The sequence below is a fragment of the Gopherus evgoodei genome, chromosome 2 (assembly GCF_007399415.2).
Source record: "Gopherus evgoodei ecotype Sinaloan lineage chromosome 2, rGopEvg1_v1.p, whole genome shotgun sequence".
NCBI classification, from domain to species: Eukaryota; Metazoa; Chordata; order Testudines; family Testudinidae; genus Gopherus; species Gopherus evgoodei.
Window position 1 is genome coordinate 89,947,746 of NC_044323.1, and position 21,576 is coordinate 89,969,321.

The following is a 21,576-nucleotide window of genomic DNA, read 5'->3' on the forward strand; positions in this document are numbered from 1 at the left end:
CCATCCACCAAAATAAACCCTGATATTTACCCAGAAAAATTATTAATAGTTTTTGACACTGTTTGTCACCTATTTTTATTGTTGTGGCAATAAACACTGATAAATTCCCAAGAAAAATTGAACAAAATAAAAACTGAAAACGAAGGGCCCTCACAATGGATTACCTAGTGCTTGCTATACATTCCTGTGTTAATTCTTCTTAGTATATTCAGTAGTATATTCCACCTTGGTCAGTGGTTTTTCTTTATAGGATGGTGGCAGTATAATATGTAATTATTTTACCCACTTGGGTAGTCTGATTTCTGAACAGTTTGAGGACAAGACATAAATTATAACAACCTCTTACTAAGAAAGGCTGGGATATTGCCAAGAATGCTTATCAACATTGGCACATGGCAAGAGGGTTGTGTGTTTTTTCTTTGGGGTGCAGACCTCTCCACCAGTATCTGTGCTTTTTTCACTTTAAAACAGAATCACTAAAACATGCAGTGTATAGGACTATGTCTTGAGAACCTCAGGAAACTTCAGAGAGCGCAGATTATGGCTGCCCACTTAAGTGGGATTTCCCACATGGAGTACGTCAAATATATGATCTGTGGTGGTTACCAGTTGTTACCTAGGTAGAGGTTAAGCTGTAAACCCCTATTTAGTTTGGATCCTGGACAGTTTAGGAACTGCCTGAATCTCTTATGATCCCAAGACAGATGGGATAAACTAGGGCTGAAGCAAACAGCTCCCTGATTTAAATGAGTTAGCGGCTGGTGGCAGGTTGTTAAAGGAAGTTCTACATCAACTTGGCTCCTTGGTAAGGTGACCAGATGTCCCAATTTTATAGGGCCAGTCCTGATATTTGGGGCTTTTTCTTATATAGGTGACAATTACCCCCCACTCCTGTCCTGATTTTTCACACTTACTGTCTGGTCACACTATCCCTTGCTATGATAGATCCCAGATCTGATGGCCTTCAGGTTATGTTGCAAAGCTTATTTGTTTTCCTAAGACTTTCCTGAGGGGATTGGGAGTTGAGAAGGATTTCAAAATAGTTTGGGGGAGGGGTAGGAAGGGAGAACCTTTAACTGCTTTTGTGACAGCTCATATTTGAACAACAAAGAAGAGAGAATAATTTATTATATATTTCTAATGAATTTGTTGTTCCCAATTATTTGATCATGCAATGAGAGATGATACATTAGAACATTTTGAGCCAGTGGTCGCTCCATTAAAGTCACTGTAGCCACATCAATTTATATCAGCTGAGTATTTGGCTGTGTATGTCTACTTACGTGTGTATGCTATGCAGTGTATAAATATGTGTGTAACGTAAATCAAATGTAAAAATAACCCTTGGAGTGGTTGTCCTCTGCCTTGCACTTTGTGTAATAATTTACACCAGTGCAGTGTAGGTGAAAGGCAGTGGAGAATAAGAACTCCTGCGTTAACCCAATGTAGAAACTGACACATTTAAACACAAAAATGTTAGGGAATGCAAAAGTTATACTTGCAAAGTAATCTTATGGGCCCAGTACTGGTACTGAGTTGCTCCTGGGAAGAACCAGACCCCCTCAATTCTCATTGAATCCAAGGAGTTTTAGTTTACTCAGCACAGTGCAATATTAGGCCCTAAGTGAAGAAAATGTTTACTGAATACAAATTATTCATTAGATCATCTTTTAGTCTTTATTTGCAAATTATGTATTAAATGATTGGATCTTAGAATCTCCCATGTATGACAACTGATGTGTCATAAACACTGATTAACCCTTTAGCACTGGACAAATGAATCACCAATAAATGGATTTGTTGTTGTTGCTATCACTTTCCCAATTAAGCAGCATTAATTATCATTTACTCTCATGAGGCATGAAATCTATTCCCTGGGAGATGTTCAAACAAAGAAGCAATCCCAAATAGATATAGCTGTATTAAGACTCTGATTTAGCAGAGCACCTAGGCATGTGCTTAATCCCATACCTATTTAGCAAATAATTGAGTATGTGCTTAATTTTAAGCATATGCATAAATCCCACAGACTGCAATGGGACATAAGCATATATTTAAAGTTAAGCATGTGCTTAACTTTATCAGGCCCTATGTGCATTGTTATGTGTGTACAAGGCTTAAATTCTCCCTGAGTGTTTCCCAGAGCCGTGGGGCTCGGGGCTTCAGGTCGTGGGAGGCACCGGTGCTGGTTTGAAAATATTTACAGATCTTTGCTCTGGATGGCTCTGGCTAAATTTAAGAGGTGTGTGTGTGTGTAAAGTAGAACCTCAAAGATATGAACTGACTGGTCAACGACACACCTCGTTTCAAACCAGTAGTACTCCATAAGGCAGCAGCAGAGACCCCCCCCCACCCAAAAAAGAGTGTGTGTGTAAATGCAGTATTACCATGTTAAATGTAAACTACTAAAAAAAAAATAAAGAGAAAGTTTAAAAACAAAGATTTGACAAGGTAAGGAAACTGTTTCTGTACTTGTTTAAATTAAGATGGCTAAAGACAGCATTTTTCTTCTGCATAGTAAAGTTTCAAAGTCAATTAAGTCAATGTTCAGTTGTAAATGTTTGAAAGAACAACCATAATGTTTTGTTCAGAGTTACAAAACTTCTGAGTTATAAACACTTTAGTAATGGAGCTTGTTCATAACTCTGAGATTTTACTGTATTTAAAACTGCTGTCATTTTAGAAATAATAGCAAATGAAAATGCTTGAAACACTTGTTAATATGGCCCTATTATCAGAGAGTTGTCCCTGTACTATGAACTTTTCATAAATATCTCCTCACTTGGCATTTATATTTCTTTTTTATTTTGTATTGAATCCATTCAAAACTTAGTTATTATTTGGCTTGGAACTTTAGATGGTTGCACTTTAATTCATGTACTATTCGGGACTGTTGGACAGTTGTGAACAAAAATATTTGTGCACACAAGGAAGTCTTGGACCAGGTACTCCAATAGTTTGAAATATAGTTTACAAAAATATTATCATTTCTACAGTATACCAGAAAGTAATGTTAGAATGGGAAAAGGAATCACACATTTCCTTTGGCATTACTTTGTCTAGGTTAGATCTCCTTCTAATGCTGTGCTTTCCGCCCTCCCACCCTCATCCTCTCTTCTCAGTATGTACCATAAGGGAAAAATACTGTCTGTTTCTGTGGGGGGACTTCTGATTATTTTGAATCACAAAGGTCTCTTGTCAAACAGGGAGTGACTCACTAAACCCATATTTCACTTTTGAAGTGTCATGAAATGGAAAATAAATGTTTGATTTTTGCTTTTAACAACTTTTGCCTTTTTTTGCCTAGAATAAAGAAGTGACATGCAAACGAGAGAAGTGTCCGGTGCTTTCCAAGGAGTGTTCTCTGGTCATTAAGCAGAAAGGAGCCTGCTGTGAGCAATGCAAAGGTGCAGGTTCCTTCATATATTCTCTTTTTTTTTTTTTTTTTTTGAAGTTTCTCAGTTCTTGAATTTGTTTTGCCATATGCAAAGTGAAGTCTAAAGCTTTTAATCTCTGGCTACTGGTGGCCCGAAAAATGGCAATAATTTTAAGAAATCCCCAAGCTATGGGGAGACGCATAGTTATAATATGAACAAGTAAATTAGTTAGTTTCCAAGATCTCATAATACCTTAGAAACAAAAATGTGTTTTATTTCATTAGTAGTGCTTTATTATTATAATGAAATTATAATAATATTCCCAGAGGAAGGATGCCAACCTGAGGCTAAGCACTAAATGGAAACAAAATCTTAATAGCTTTAGTGAAACGGACTCAAAACATTTGGAAGGACTGCCAAGTTTCCCTCAGAAGATGAAGAATCCTTGTTGCTGCTACCTTATTACCCATATCCATTACTTTTCTATCCTGTCTCCAAAATAATTGCCCATTTGATATGAAGGAATTCACCCTTCCCTTTCCAAAACTTGTTTTCTGCATGTTTTCATTGTTTGTTGTCATGATCAACCAATGTAAAGATCAACCCAACTATCATTCCCACCACTACATAAGAGATTGCTGTGGTCAGAAGTGAAGTGATAGCTGGTTTGAACATTCAAGCAAACCTCTTTCTTCCCTGTATTAGAGATTTCACACCTACGGGCTCATAGGTTTCTGGCTTGCTGGTATTCTTTGCTGTCTCCTCCGAGTGAATAAATATGCAGATACTTATTCCATATGCTTCCAGAAGCTCCCTTATCCCCTCTTTTTCAGTGAAGAAAAAGAGAAGTGCAGTTCAGAAAATAACATGGCAACTGCTGCTATTTCTGCATTTCTGTTTAAAACAAACATTCCCCTCACCAACACACTGTATTTTAGTTATTGAATTCTATTAATATACATGATAGCAATGAGCCATAAATCTTGTAAAAAGTTTAGACTTTAGTAAAAGCTACTTGCATCTGGTGATAATTTAAACTAAAATTTCCTAAAAAGGGAACTAGGCAACAATTCAAACAACACATGCTTAGTTCTCAGCTAGCATTTTTCATCTTCAAAGTGCTTTAGAAATTGAATTAGCTAATTGTTAAATTCCTACTTTTTGGGGGTGTGTCCTTTACTATACAATACATGAATTGTGGTAATAAAAAAATACTTTCTTTACATAATTACCATACTTATACAAATGATACATTTTGTAATTAAAGTCAGTAGACACAGTGAGGTAATATGCCATAAAACATTGTAAAACTGTTGAGAGACTGGTCAATAGTACTCAGTTGATGAAGTGAAGAATTTCAGATTCAGCCAGCTTTTACTTTCTCTATGTATTTATTTATTTTATTCCCATGTGGTGCTAAGGATGATTTTGAGATGGAAGTAGGGTAGAATAAGTTGCTGAGGAATTCTGAATCCAAAACCCAATGCAAACATTCTGCCACCCTGCTGGACAAAATATAATGGCAGGAAAACAGACTACTCTGTAATTCAGGCAGAAGAGACATGATGGATGTGTATTTTTCCTGGATGGTTAAAGACATTTGATGGCTGATCTATTTATGCTGAACGTGCCTGGCAAACCCAAATTCATAGATTTGTCTAAAACTCTGACACTTTTTTTTAAGCCAAGGAAAGGGAGAGGCCCACCTTAAAATGACATTGACATTAAACTGTTTCCTAAAAATGTATGAATTTATAGTTACAAGTTTCATTGACACAAACTATGCTGTAAAGCTAAAGCAAAATATAATGTATAAAGTTCCTAAACTATGTTTTGAACTGATTGGAAATCAAATCCCCATGTTCATACCAGATGCATAGATGGTTGCTTTCTTGCATATGAAATTACATACAAAAATCCAGGTTAAAGTACATTAAGGTTACGAATTCAAGGACTCAAAAGTTAGGAGAAGCAAAAATTTAAGGTTGCCCATGGAACCTTTATTTTCCCTCTTTTTGGGTCTTTCCTGTGTAATGAATAAGGCAGAGGTTCAGTGAAAAAAGTAGTATGTGAAGTATTATGTGATTTAAAACTTGATCAGAAGACATATGCACAAGGGGCAGAATTATGTTTGTAGGGGGAACCTTAAATTCTGGAATTTTCTATCTCTTGAGACCTTGGCTTTGCCCCTTAAATAATTTTATATTGTAATTTCTTAGAATTTTTAAAGCTTTTTTAAAAAGGGTAACCGCTATTGGGTAAAATTGGAGTGACCCTCCACAGCATACACCATCTTCAAGGTTTGAAACCTGAACCTTCAGCCCTGCTTGAGCTACAGAACTAACTGGATTAGCTGGTAGCAAATAAAGACTCTTCTGCTTGTTTTTTTGCAGGGGGTGGGGGGGGAGGATAAGGGGAGGAGATAAACCTCTGGGATATGTCTTTGTGGACAGCCTGGTTTCTTGCTTTGTCTCTCTTGCCCTCCACCCAGGAGGCTGGGGAGAGCTCCTGTCCCAAGTGGTGGCCTCCAGAGGGGCAGTGTAGTGTGTCTGGGTGGAAGTTGGGAATCCCACTTTCCTTCCTCTTCCTCTACAGCTCCCAGGATGTACCCTTGCTTTAGTGGTAGCATGGGACATGGCCTCAGAATATTTGTATTCAGATATTGTTTTGGTAGGCTGCCCCCTCTCCCTACCCCCACAAGTTTCTGAGCAACTCAAGCAAGAGAAATAAACTGTTTAAAAATTATCATTTCACATCTCAATTAAACCTGAACAACATTTCCTGAGACAAAGAAAAGGCACTTCTTGAGCCCAATGGATTTCTCCATGCGTAATTTCAAAGGTCTATTGAAAACAATAGTGGTGTTAGAGGTTTCTCAACAAGTCACCAGAATCTTTTTCAATGGAAAGTGTTGGGCAACTGAAACATAGGAGTTGTTACTAATTTACCTTGTAATATTCTTTGTTAATGCCAGGTTTCCCAACCTTATGTAGAAATGGATTGTTGGTTATTGTCATTTAAAATATAAAGGTGTCTATAATATCATGAACAAAAGGTAGGGAGTATAATTTCAAAATTGGCTTTGTGTATGAAAGAAGAAGCCAGTTTCAAACAGTTTGTGATGACCATAAAAAGGCAGGAAATCTGGTTGTTTTGTTTTATTATGTGGGAGGCCTCCTAATGATTGGATTTTGGGGCTGTAATACTTCCAGTTCTGTAGTCCATGTCACCACAGCAGTTGAAAATGGGATTTTATGCATTCGATTGTGCATCCAGCTGAGCACTCTGCTGAATAGCTGCATACAGAGCAGTCATCCCTTGCTACTAATTGCCCACTTGTGTGTGATATTTAAATGTCTTCTAGCAGTTCTTCTCCGCTTTCACTGAAACAACAAAAACCTTACCTGCCTATGCAATGAGAGAGAAAATTAGTAGCAGGTGAAAGCTGCTGAGATAAAAACAAGATATTACCCTTAAACCAGTGGTTTTCAACATGTGGACCTGGGGGCTGGGAGTCTGCAGATTATGTGCAAGGGGTCTGCGAAAGATTCTTGTTACCATAGAACAGTGGTTTTCAGCCTTAATCCCAGTCCAGCATGTCCCATCACTGTAGCTTGGGGCGAGGGGAGTGCCTTTTCTCTTCTCTCATTTTATTCAATACATTTAATGAAAACATATGAGGTCATTGAGGATTATAGAAATGGATTTGGCAGCTTTTTTGTATTTAGCTGGACAGATGTCATTTTAATTTGGGGCTCTCTCCATCTCTTAAAAATAAATTATTTGCTCTCTGAATAAGTGTTTGTTATTAGTGGATCAGAGATGGATAAGATGTGTGTACTATAACTGTGAGCCATACTCCACTCTTTGTTCTTGCTAATGTGCATCTCTCCTGGATGGCTATGAGAGTGCAGTGCAAAGATGTAGTATGTGGGAGGCTAAGGTGTTTGTTACTTTAAGGGCTTGTCTATGCTATCTGTTGGATCGGTGGGCAGAGATCGATCAAGTGGTGGTCGATTTATTGCATCTATATCGACTGCTGAGTGCTCTCCCGATGACTCCAGTACTCTACCAGAATGAGAAGCGCAATCGGAGTCGACAGGAAAGCATCAGCTGTCAATTTACTGCAGTGAAGACACTGCAGTAAGTAGATCTAAGTACGTTGACTTCAGCGATGCTATTCACGTAGCTGAAGTAGCTTATCTTAGATCGACCTCACACAATAGTGTAGACAAGCCCTAAATATGTTGTTGTAGGCAGAGTCTGGTGCTATCTTTTACTTTTCTTTATATGCAGTTTGTTCTGTTCTGCACTCGTTAATTTTAAAAATATTTGTAATGATTTAAGTGTTTGTGACATATGTGCTCCATTGATAATCCTTAAAAATAATCCTATTTTGTCACAGAAGTGGATTATAGCACAGGCAATGACACACTGCAAGCCTCCTTGAATATCAAAATATGTAGTTATAGTTAACAAAAACAAAATTTTTGGAAGGGATGTTAAATTTCATGATTCAGGGCTTAAAGCAGTCTGTAACTATTAGATTAGAATGAGCCCAAACATTTCTAGGTAGGAGAGTAGGGAAGCCAGATTATCCTATGTCTGTGGTGTTTTTACACCTTCCTCTGAAACATCTGGTTCTGGCTGCTGTCGGTAGGTCTACACAGCATTTAAACACTCGCGGCTGGCTCAGGTCAACTGACTTGGACTCATGGGTCTCGGGCTGCAGGTCTGCCAAATTGCTTTGTAGATATTTGAGTTTGAGCTCTGGGACCTTGTGATACTTTTGTGGTAAGACTCTTACAATCTTTGCATGTGGATAGATCCTATTTTTTTTTGTGCTTATCTATTATCTACTGTATGAAATGTGAAATTCTCCATTGTTTAAAGACTGTACAAGTTCAGGAACTAGTGGCACTCTAATAGCACATTTTGTTGTTCTACCGTGTTCATGTCAGATTGTAAAAGAGTGGAATTCATTTGACTGCATACAGGTGAAATATAGGGCATCTGCGAAGGTAAATTTCAGCTGCTTAGAGAGTGGGGGCAGAGGGCAGACTTATATCTGTTATGTCCACTTTCACTATGATAATAGCTGTTGCTTCTTGGACAATATTATGGGGCTATGTAACACAGATCCCCTGGGTCTCTCTTCTGACCCACCCTCCTTGTTGCCATGCACATTGTACTATGTAGGGCTAGTGCAGAGAACTACACAGGGCTGTGGAGGGGTCTTTATCAGTGGCCCCTCATGCAGCCCAAATTCAAATTGAAATGTTGTGGTTCTCTGCACAAGGGGTAAATATTATCTCAGAGCATTCTTAAGCTAAATCCTCTGTCACCTCACATTAGTAGCTGGGTTGGGAGTTGGATATATGCATGGTGGGCTGAGGTAGCCTTCATAGATAACTATATGGCATCTTCCTTGCCAGGAGGAGGAGTAATGAGGGATTTATGCAGATGTAAATCCCTAACCCCATCACACCCATGTGCTGGCGCCACACCCAGCTGCTGTTATGCTATGCTGTTTGCCCAGTATGTGGGTCCTTCACATCCACATCTTGCGTGCAATGGAACTGCAGTGGTTCAGCTCCAAAAAGGACTCTGTGGCTATGCAGGAGGGAGCTGGATTTGTCTCTTTAATGTTGGGGTTAAGTGGTGTGGAGGACATTGCACAGGCTCTCTGCTCTGCATGTATATCACACCAAGGGAAGTATAAGCAGCAGAAACAAATGAGCCTCTAAGAAACATGTTTTTTGCACATAAATAAAAAAAAGAAGAGGAATACTAGCTATATTACTTATACAGAATTGTCTCCACGTAGAATTTCAGCATTTGCCAGGAGGTGTCAGTGATTCTTTCTTTAACATTATGAAATATGTGAAAATAGATTTAATAATATCCACATATGGGATTTGCAGTTCTCTTAACTTGGCCGACAGGTTTAATGTCAGTGACATACAGCTGAATTTGCAAGGGGTTTTTGGCTTGATCTGATATTTCTGTGCTAGTTTGTCTGGGCTTTTCCCTGAGGAATAATTTATCAAAAAATAAATAAAACCTGTCTTGTGAATGTTTTCTTTATCCTGATGTTTATTTTTCATGCCAATAGAGAGGTTACTTTTTAAATAGAAGGGGAGGGGAAAAAAGAAAAATAGGAAAAGAAAGATGCTTTAGAAACGGGGGACATGGAGCCAACCTACAGTATGTTAATCTGATATTTTCTCCTGGGACTATGGGAAATGACTTGTCTATAGAATTCCCATTAGCCTAAAATAAGCACAAATTCCTGCTGGAATCTTGTTGGGCATTGTCAAATTGAGTAATAAAGTCCTATTTTTAATGAACTCCTGAGGATACTGTTTAAGCCTTAGTATGCTAGTCCATCTTTTCCAGCCCATTTTTTTCTCTTTGGAGTACTACTGTCATGTGCCGCTAGGGAGCAGGAGGAAAAAAGTTTCATTAAAATTCTTATTGGGTGGGTGGATGATGAGTGGCTTACTGACTGTCCAGTTTGTCTACACGGTAAATGGAACAGAAATAACTCACTCAGTTGTAGTTCACATCTTTAGTTATATCAGTTCAAATCAGTGTCAGAACGTGCTTCTTTTGGAATAAAAACACTCCATTTTTTTAAAAATGGAAAACTGTAAAAAATTGATCTAAGTTATTTCAAAATAGGGTACTCTCATTCCAAAATAAGTGTGCCAACACACACAGGGTATGTCTGTATCTGGGACTCGCACTAGTGAAGCTCAAGGTACCAGGCTAAAAATAGCTGTGTAGACATTGTGACTCGGAGTGGAGCTCGGGCTTTCAAGCCTGGGGGGCTGAGGTGGCTTGGCTTGAGAGTTCACACTCTAGCATGAGTGACAATGTCTATACAGCTATTTTTAGCTCGCTAGCGCTGCCAATACAAGTCTGTGGACCCAGGCTGGGAGGCTCATTCCCAGATGCAGAGTTGTCAGGGTCTGGACTAGCTAGGACCAGATACTGGCCTGCCCCCTGATTAACTTTGCTGCTAGGCAACCAGTGAGCCCAGCTGCACTGGCTTGGAACTGACAGAGTGGCCACAGCTCTGGCTGGCTGCTAGTTTAGCCACCCTGTTTATATAAGCCCGGCCCCCATAGCAGACCAGTGGCTGCTTAACCTCTACTATGCTTGCAGCTGTGCTTGCCCTTGTTGCAGCCCCATCTCCCTTATGGCTCTGGTTGACCTTATTGGTCTAACATTTGGCTGCTGTCTCTCTGGTACTGATCCCTGGCTCTGCTTCTGGCTTATGACTCTGGGTTTACATTTCTGGCTCTGGCCAGGAAATAACTAAAGCTGTAATAACTGAAATAACTAAGGCTGTAATTTACAGCTCATTTAGTTATATTGCCTCCATTTATTATGTAGATAGTCTAGATTTAGGTCCTTATCAGTTTGCCTTTATCAGGTTACTTTAGCAGCTATTGAGTAGTTTTCACTTAATAGACCACAATGGACCAACTTCAAAAGATTCAGTGGTTTGGTGTGGTTCAGATAAGCAACTGAAAGCTTGTATGCTTATCCAGTACTTATCTGAACAATTTGGACCAGATAGTTTATAGGAACAAAACCACAGATAATGGAAAGTTAATATTTTACATTAATAATAAACTAGCATTTCTAGGAGAAGAAATAGGAGGGACTGTAAATTAGGGTCAGAATCTTAACTAGGTAAATCAGCATAGTTCCATTGAAATCAATCTAGTCTGGTCCTGTATGCTGTCCTTTAAGTATGTATTAATCTGAGGTAACTAAGTATTTAAATACTTAAACTGAGTATTTAAGCTGAGCTCTGGTGTTCCTAGATTTTTATACATGGTCTCCCCACCCCTCAGATAATAAATGGCTAGCAAAAGTTGACTTTATCCTGGTGAGAATTAGGTTTAATTGATCTTGAGGGATTCCATCATGGTCTGTAAATATGCAGAAGAGACAACAATACCTTCACTGATAACATTGCACATATTGCTACTTTCTGAGCTAAATGTGGTGTGTGTTCAATCATGTAGTAGGCAGAATTCTACCTGGATGAATAAGTTTATTGAAGCAGAAAGGATTTTACTCAGCTGATTTCAGGAGAGTCTCAAACTTCCATAGTATGATTAAGTGGATTTGGAAGGCCCTGCTTTGTGTTTGCAGTGTCAGCTGAAAGATGTGTGTATTGAAAATAAGGGTCTGGAACACTAGCTGGTATGTAGTCTGTTTTCTTTTAATTTTGAAGAATGTGTTATGAGTGCAGTTTTGGGAAGTACAAAGGACACAACTATAGGCAAAGGGGCATGCCTCTGGTCAAAAGAATATGAAAATTTCACCTGGGCTATAGTAACTACTTTCTCTCCAGCCTCAGTGACTTTATCCCATCTTCAGTCTTCTTAACAGTCAGCAGCTAAAACAATCCTAACTTCTCAATGCTCTGACTATGTTAACCCCCCTTCATTGGTTCCTTGTTTCTTTCACTTACAAGATTCTGGTCAACTAAAACCTTTGTCTGCATCTCACCTCTCATCACTTTGACACCTGCACTGTGCCCCCTTTTCTGCAATGTGGAGTAGTCAAATCAAAACAAACTAGGATTAAATCCAAATAAAATTCTTTACAGGTTTGTTTGCTGTTATGTACTGAAGTGGCAGTAGTATTTGCCACTTGGTTTCCTAAGTGAGAAAGAAACTGAGGGTGAAATCCTAGCCCCAGTGAAATCAAAGGGAGTCTTAATTTAAAATTGCTAAAATTTTACCCATGTTGCCTTTATTAGTTTCCTAATTTGTTTTCAGATTTTGCACAGAAATATTTTTTCTACTATGTTATATGTTTAAAATGCTCATCCATAAAGAAAAAGATCAGTCCAGAGTCTCATTAACTGTACATACAACACACACAAAACTGATAAGCAAATAGCTGAAGTTATGTTGCAGCCAGTCCCACATTCTGATATAGAGCTCCATTGTGCAAGGTGCTGAGCACTCGGTCTTTGGTCCTTAATTTGAAGGATGTGAGTTGTTCCACTGCAGTGCTTGAAATCAAGCACATGCTTAAGCGCTTTCCTGAATGGAGACCAGAGTGCTCAGCAACTTGTAGAACTGGGCCCATATTGGACTTCCAGAAGTCAAGAAGGCTGAAATGCTAAATCACTTAAGTACTTTTGAAAATCCCACATTTAGGTGGTAAAATGTGGTTTTAGGAGCCTAACTCTAGGCTCCTATTTTGAAAATTTTGGCCTCTGTGTACAAACAGTTCAGAATAACGATGTGAATGTGTTTGTCTCAATTTCTATTGTTAACACTGAAGCAATTTATTTTGAAGAGAAAAAAGATTATGCCATTGACATTTTTAATAAATACAATTTTAGTCCCAGAGACTGCAAACACTTATGCACATGCTAGTTTTAAAACAATGGGATTATTCATATGAGTCCCTTTCATATGAGCAGAGTTTCTTATCTGTATAAGTGATTGAAGCATCAGGGCCTTCAGTTGCAGTATTGTCTTTTTTGCCTATCACAGTTTTATAGAAGACAAATAAGAGACTGTACCAGTAGTGACATTTTAAAGAGGACCTAACCTAATTCATTATAAATGTTAATCTAAAAATGCCATATCTTAAACTTTCACATTAGCTTTACAAAACTCCAACCCTGATTTTTAAATCAGTGATTTAAACAAATAAAAATCAAATTATTTGAAATTATAGTTAAATCAGTTATTCAAATTGTTCTACCTTGCCTGATATTTCTGAGAATGGGTGATCTCCTCATGAAATGCCCACATGAAATAGATTTATCAGAAAACAGAACAGCTCCCGCCCAGAGTACTGACAGTCTTGCCCACTGACACTGAATTGAGTGTATTCCCTAAAAGAATCCCAGTTTTTACTGCTGAAAGTTTTTTAAAAGAAGAACAAATTTCTAAATAACCATTTTAGTGGGATTTGAGGAGGAAGGGTACAGATAATCTATGCCTGTTTATGTAACATTGTAATTTCTTTCATTTTATTGTCTCTGTATATTCCTGTTTTGCTGTCCCGCTAAGGCTGTTCTACAGCTCTTTGGGAGTCTTTCCATTTACTTCAGTAGCTTTGGATCAGGCCTTATCCATACAGATCTGCTTGAAAAAAATTGTGTTTGAAGAGACCTTGCCCAGCCCCCAGCAATTGTGTACATTTCATATAAAAGTCCCTGTCTGAGGCAACTGAGCAGTGAGAATCAATACTGTGATGAGCTCCTATTTTCATAAAAAGACCTGTAATTACTGTATTGCTATAGCTTCCAGCTTTTTTTCACTAGCACTACTGGATAAGTACTTTAAGGGATTCTCCTAAAAAAGCATATTATCTTTAACAAACAGGAAAAGGCTGTTGGACCCTACAAGCATGTTCCATTTTTGAGTGACATTGAACACACCCCACCCCCTGCTATTTTGCTATATCCTAATATCCTTTGCTCCTCCAGAAAGACTTCTCAGTTGTCTCTTAAATCCCATTTTATGCCATTTACTCCAGCGACTTCTGCTAGAAACTAATTTTATACGCTCATCAGATTTTGAGGGAAAACATGCTGTTTGGATTCCCTATGTATGCTTAGCTTTCTATTTTTAATTTTTTAAAAAGATTATGCCTCTGAGTTGTTGAAGAAACGAACTCCACTCTCAGGTTGGAGTCAACAAAATCACAGACCGCTTTATTCAGGACATGCAATTGCAAGGGAAGAACATAGCTGACAGAGCATCTCTGCCTCAGTTTCTCCAAAGTACAAGCAAAATGACACAAGCATTTATACCTCTTTGTGATATGCATTAATTAAAAACATCTGCATTTGATTTAGGCTATTTGCTATCTATTCCAGTATTTTTTCACTTTCACTTCTCAAACATCGTTCTCTCAAGTGTAGGTCACGCTGACTATTCTGCTGTTTTCCACTTGCTTCTGATGTGAGCCCTGCTTCTACAGGTCTCATGATACTAGGCTAAGACTTGACAGAACAGTTACTCTGTCTCTGACACTTAAATGGCTGCACTTAAACCCTCTCTTTCTTTCCCTGCTTCAACAAAGTTGTGTGTGTGGTGGTTGGTTTTTTTTTTGGTTTTGTTTTAATTTTCATCTGAGTAAAGTAATCGCCTGGATTAAAATTACGAAGGGGACTGATAGTTAAAGACTTCTTCATTTGACTTTAAGCCTCCACATTTACCAGGAAAACAAGTCCATCCTCTCGGCATTCTTCATTGCTTGGATGCGTGAGACCAAGGCTTGAGCTTCATTGCCCTGGATCCACACCTCTTCCATGGTTGGCCTGTATTAGTGATTTTTATAGACCAGATCCTCAGCTAGTTTAAACTGCCATAGCTTCATTGATGTTAACGTAACTATGCTGATTTACACCTACTGAGAATATCGCTCTTTAACTGTTACAGCTGGCCGCATTACCCACTTTTGTGATGCCATGCACGAGGGTATTATCTTTATATGGTTCTCTCATTTAAAGGTGACGCTAATGTTTTAACCTGGTTCTCTTTGCATCTCCTTGGGAACATTGCTAAACTCTTGCCCATCATATTGCTACCATCTCTACACTAGCCAATCTGTGCATTGTTACTCGTTGATTTATGAACTAGAAGATAGAACTATCTATAGGTTTTAACTTATGTAAAATATTGCTTCCAAGATCCTATATATGATTTTAAAGAGAGATCTTCAATTACTACAGCCAATTCTTAAAACTGGCATGTTTTTAAGACCACTAGTTTGTTTATCCATTTCCAGACACCAGCTACTCCCAATCACCCTTCCCTGTCCCTTTTCATGAGGTCCTCTTATAACAAAAGGTCTTTGCTACTTTCTTTCTATTGAGAAGATTCACCATCAATATCAGAGGGAAGGCTTCTATAGCAGATGCCTTCTCATCATTAAGGAAAAGGGAGTGTGGCAACAAATCCTGGTTCTAAGGGCAGGTTTACTCTCACCGATGCAGCTGTGCTGCTGTACTGCTTAAGTGAAGATATTCCTATGCTGATGGGAGAGAGCTTTCCCATTGGCATAGTTAATTCACCTCCCCGAGATGCGGTAGCTATGTTGATGGGAGAAGCTGTCCCATCAACATAGTTCTGCCTACACAGAGGGGGCAGTTAAGGTTGGTATAATTATGTCACTCAGGGGTATGGATTTTTCCCACCCCTGAGTGAGATAGTTATACTGACATAGGCCTGCAGCGTAGACCTGGCCTAAGACATCTCAGTGCATTCATAAAGAAGTTGAAATTCAGGATGGCTACTCTGGCATCAGTAATCCCCACTCTGGAATCAAGGGACTGGTTCCCATCTTTCAGTCTTCAAGATGCATTCTTCAGCATAGCTGTAATCCGATCACATAGGATGTACCTTAGGTCACGGTGGGCTAAGAACATTATCAAAATAGAGTGCTTCCCTTTTGTCTCTCAGCCACCCCAAGGGTGATTACCAAAGTACTCGCAGCATAGCTCCGGAAGAGAGGCACCACAATGTATCCATATGTGGACAACTGGCTGGACGTGGGGAGGTCATGTCAGTAGGCCTTGAGCTCTGACCTCCTTACACGAACCTTTTCTGCAGCTTGAGCTTCAAAACCTTTTCTACAGAAATCTACCAGTTTCCTTCCAGAACATCATGTGATCCTAAAGTAAGAGACTGTGCTGCTTCTCTCTTTCTCTAGGTTGCACTTTTGAAGGAAACACCTACAACAGCTCCATGAAATGGCAAGCCTCAGCTAATCCATGTATTGCATATCAATGTCAGGTAAGGACTGGAAGTCATGAAGTTAACAAATGCAGAATTGTTAGCTTTTTCTTTGCAAAGTCTGAATCTTTTGTATTAAATCCAAACAATACATTTAAAATCTTCTTTAGTTTCTTAAGCCAAGAAAAACAAGAGATCATGTTCAGAGTTAAGGCTGCTGCTTTGTCCTTAACTCATCCAGTTGTGACCAGCTATAGTGCAACGTTCAGAACAACAGGCTTATTTATCTTAAATACTGTGATTCTAATCTAAAACATACCCGGATGAGCTAAGGATGGAGTGCTAGTGTGAACACGAGAATTATTTTGCTTTTCTCAGCAATCATTAGACTTTTAACAAAATATGAGTGTGCACCTGTTTGTGAGACACAGCAACCTGGAATACTAATTAAAATAAACCAACAAACAACCCATTTCTTTTCTCTGAGCTACTGATTTGTAGACCTAGTGGGCTGCATTTCTTATAGACTTCCTGAGTTGCACCCATAAAATCCACAAGAGTATTCATCTGCAGACACACACATTGCATTTGTGTGAACAAGCCGGGTAACTGACAGATTGATGTTTCTGCAGTCTCTAGGTTTGTCCGTACAAATGGATCTGATCACAATCTTTCGGGGCTGAAAATACAAAGTTCTGCTAAAAACCCTTTACTAAGAACTGCATTTTCTTGTGACTCAACACTGATGGGGCAGTACTACATTTAGAAATAAGGTAGATGACCAAGTTTGAATATGCTGCACAAATATTTTGAAGGTGACTGGAAATATTCAAAGGGATCTTTCTGGGTACCTTTTGGCACCAGGTAGTCAGATACTTTTTTTTGCTAAGGCCCGCTACTGCGTCAATGATTTTCATGGGCATCTAAAACTGATTGTGTCCACAAAACCTCTTTACAGAGAAAAAGTAAAAGGAAAGCATGCCCAGTTTTTAAATGTGCATATGTTGAGAATGTTCTGGGCTGCAATTAAACAAGAGCAACAATAGCATATAGCCATACACTTTCTTTATAATAAGATGTTCAAAGCTTACATTTGGATGGTCCGATCAGTACTGGACATGTGAAATGTGAACCTATTTGTCTAAGTGCCAGTCTGAATGTCCAAAATGCAGAACTGGGTAATCCTATTTACCCTGCGTGCTCACATTTTGAAAATTAGGCTTCCTTTGTTTACAAATGCAAAGGTATGTTCACAAAAAACAGACTTTGCATCCAGATTCTCTTGCCCAGATTCATTCAGCAGGATTTTGGCTTCTTCAACAAGAAATGCAGGAAATGATAATTTACTAGTACCTATCAGGAGGTGCATCTTAGATAAGAGGCTCCCATCTACAGAATGAGATGCTTTTATCTCCTTTCTAAGCCCTTTTCCTCTGAGGGGAGAGTGTAGAGAATGCTTTGTGTCTGTTCTGTTTACATCAAAACTACATGGCAGATTATTTCCAAGTTTCCTATGGGTGGGGACCCCTGATAAAGAAGAATTCCTTTTCCTAAAAAGGTGCTTAGTTTCTTACCTGATGCATTATAGGACAAATCTCACGGCTGTAGTCAGGGAGATTCAAGTGCTTTTTGAGTGTGGATTAATCTGAATCTTGATAGTGAGTTGCAGATACAGAAAGAAAGGGGGATTTAAAAACTTTTTGCTATACAGCATATATCTTGTCACTAGTTGTGCATCCAGTTTTTTTTTTCTCCTTATTATTGTGTTTAGTTTGGTTTGTTACCTTTCAGGAAGGAGTGGTAACAGAATCTGAGATGCAGTGTGTTGTTCATTGCAAAAACCCTTCTGAGCTGCCGGGAATGTGTTGCCCCACATGTCCAGGTAAGATTTCCTAGGGACTCTACTCTTCCATCTGTGCACAATATTTCTAGTTATTAGGATTTGGTAAGTATTCACTATAATGGAGGGATTAGGAAGGAAGTTACTGAAATGTGGACCAGTAAAATAGAATGTATTGAATGGCATAAGGAATAGAGTGAGTTTTTTGTTCTTTTTAACACCCATATTGGGACATACTTTTTAATGCTGTGGAGTAAGGGAGGAAGATAGTATAGGAAAGAGTTTAAACAGTTTAGAATGCAGCTTGTCTAGTTTTTCATGTGTGAGGTATTGGCCAGAGGTTTTGGCAGCTGTGCAGAATCTGGCTGGGGTTCATGTTTTAGGGATGAATGTATAGAAGGCGAATGGAAAGGGGCCAGGAGTCACATGTCACAGCATTGATAGGAAGGGGGTTGTTTTGGGAGTGGGAACATGGGGATTATGTTGAGTGTACAGGGGATTATTTAGGCCTAACATATGATATGACTAGGCAATAATCGAAAGAGATAGTTTGGAGGGTTGTTTTGTGGGTAGTTTTGTCGAATTAGTTTGTACAGGACTATATAACTAGGAGAATATTGCTGCTCTAGTGGTATAATTGGCTTGATATGTTTAATTTTTCATAGAATCATAGAATTTCAGGGTTGGAAAGGACCTCAGGAGGTCATCTAGTCCAACCCCCTGCTCAAAGCAGGACCAATTCCCAACTAAGTCATCCCAGCCAGAGCTTTGTCAAACCTGACCTTAAAACCCTTTTTTATTATATCTATCCAAGTTTAATGTGGACAAGCACTGTGTTAAAAAAGTGAAATCTTCTGTAAACAAAAGTTGATTGTGCCAGCACTCCAATTTTTAATGTGGCACAAACTATCTGCCATAAAATAAATTATCTGTAAATCTGTGAAAGCTTTTCCTCCTCCACTCTGGCACCAAACTAACTTTTTAGGGCTCCCAAGGCTTACACAGGTTACTGCACTGCAATGACATTTTATTGTTGGATGCATATCACTGAGAGGATGAAGTGATTCCTTTTCCCATAATGCTACAGTACGATCATGTAAGAAACAAAGTGTCCCAATCTAAGTTACACTTACCCAAAGTCTGCTTTTCAGGTTGTATATTTGAAGGTAGACATTACCATGAAGGGAAGGAATTTCAGCCTGAAGGAAACAAATGCACCAAGTGTTCTTGTATTGTAAGTATTTCTCTCTGATATTGTAACTACCAGTAAAGTCTTCAAAAGGCATATTATTATTGTCATAACTTGCAAAATATATATAGGGGAGGTGACACTAATACATGCTCTTCTCTCCCCTGACTGTTGGAGTTCAAACTTTATTTGAAGATTTCATAACACAATTGCTTTCTATAGCATTACTTCCATTCCCAAGTTGACATACTCTTCATGGCTATGTAATTGAGAAGGTAGAGCAATGTATTTGGGAACTGGAGATTTGATGGTCCAAATGGTAGGCTGGTTCTGAGTGACAGTCTTTTGTTTCTTGCTGAGATCGGGTTACAGAGAGATAAGACAACAGGAGACAAGATTTTCATATGACATCTATTGGCCAACATCTGTTCTATGTGTGCTACTGATCTTGCATAGAGTTTCATATCAGAATCATATGGCAAGGAGCATAAACTTATCCTGTGGGTTATGTCACGTAATGAAAAGTGGATGGCTAATAAAGTCCTCACCACTATGATTAAAATATGGGCATGGCACCTGTCTTTGCTTGTCTCTTGTAGACCTGACTGGATAATTCAGTTGGCTTTGTGTTGGGACAGCTCTCACCAGTGAACTAATTGGTTCAGCATAAACCTTCAAAAGGCAAAGAATAATGTATGGTTGTGCTTTTAGCATCCTAGGAATTGTCCCATTACAGAGAAAGTCATCTGAGTGTGTCCATCTACAGTGTGAAGCCCCAGAATAGCGTTACCTTCAAACTTACCAAGTTGTAAGGACTGTCCTACTATCCCACTGGACCCATGTCCAACCTCTCTTCTTGGGGCTACTCCAGAGGGATTTTAGCTTGACACTTATGAAAGGGCATACTCTTGTCCTTGTCTTGAAATGGTGTTTATGGATATTAGCAATTGCATCCTTGTCATGATGAGATTATATACCTCTTAAAAAGGTTTGGGAACACATTGATAAATTAAAGAATAAGTCACCAAGATCAGATGGTATTCACCCAAAAGTTCTGAAGGAACTCCAATATGAAATTGCAGAACTACTAAGCATGGTATGTAACCGGTTACTTAAATTAGTCTCTGAACCAGATGGCCGATGGCTAGCTAATGTAACGCCAATTTTAAAAAAAGGTAATTACAGTCCAGTAAACTTAATGTCAGTACCAAGCAAAATTGGTTGAGACTATATTGAAGAACAGAGTTATCAGGCACTTAGATGAACATAATATAATGGGGAAGAGTCAAAACTGCTTTTGGAAGGGAAATCATGCTTCACAAATCTGTATTAGAATTCTTTGAGGGTGTCATCAAACATGTGGACAAGACCAATCCAGTGGATATAATGTACTTGGACTTTCAGAAAGCCTTTGACAAGGTCCCTCACCAAAGGCCCTTACACAAAGTAATCAGTCATGGGATAAGAAAGAAGGTCTTCTCATGGATCAGTAACTGGTTAAAAACAGGAAACAAAGGGTAGGTATAAATGGTCAATTTTCATAGTGGAGAGGGTAAATAGCTGAGTCCCCCAGATCAGCAGCCAGATCTGGAACCAATACTGTTCACCGTAGTCATAAATTATCTAGAAAATGGGGTAAAGAGTGAGGTGGCAAAGTCTGCAGATGGTACAAAACTACTCAAGATAGTTAAGTCCCAGGCAGACTGTGAAGAGCTACAAAAGGATTTCTCAAGACTGGGCGGCAAAATGGCAGATGACAATCTATGTTGATTAATGCAAAGTAATGTACATTGAGAAACATAATCCCAATTATATATACAAAATGATGCCGTCTCAATTAGATTGCCACTCAAGAAAGAGACCTTGGAGTCATTGTGGCTGTGTCTGGTTGGGTCACAGAAACCCCCTTGGGACTGCCTCCTTATGTGCTGGGACTACCTCTGAGCCTGTTTTCCCTGGCAGCTTGGGACTTCAGTACCCTGCCTTGTTGAGCCAGACACACTAGCCTGCTGCAAACACAGACCCCAAAAACCACATCCCCCAAAAGATGCAGGCTTAACTGAAAACAGCTTAAGAAGTGCTCCTGTCTCTAGCACCCAGATACCCAGTTTCCTATGGGGTCGAACACAGGGTAAACTCATAAATTGTTGGCCCTCTCTAACACTGATAGACAGAGATGCACAACTGTTTACTCCCCCATGAATTAATTACTTGCTCTGGGTCAATTAATAAGCAAAAAGTGATTTTTATTTAATGTAAAAAGTAGGATTTAAGTGGTTCCAAGTAATAGACAGAATGAAGTAAGTTACCAAGCAAAATAACATAAAACAAGCAAGTCTAAGCCTATTACAGTAGGAAACTAAATGCAGGTAAATCTCACCCTCAGATGTTCCAATAAGCTTCTTTGACAAACTAGACTCCTTCCCAGTCTGGGTCCAG

The 21,576-nt window shown here is 38.9% G+C and overlaps 1 protein-coding gene across 1 annotated transcript in view; it reads left to right on the forward strand.

The window, feature by feature from the left end:
* Positions 1 to 21,576, forward strand: part of BMPER (BMP binding endothelial regulator) — a 243,562-nt gene that overhangs the window by 42,884 nt on the left and 179,102 nt on the right. Inside the window, exons 2-5 of the mRNA XM_030549389.1 lie at positions 3,308 to 3,407; positions 16,086 to 16,168; positions 17,900 to 17,990; positions 19,100 to 19,182. Coding sequence (XP_030405249.1) covers positions 3,308 to 3,407; positions 16,086 to 16,168; positions 17,900 to 17,990; positions 19,100 to 19,182 — 357 coding nt within the window. The remainder of the gene's footprint in view (positions 1 to 3,307; positions 3,408 to 16,085; positions 16,169 to 17,899; positions 17,991 to 19,099; positions 19,183 to 21,576) is intronic.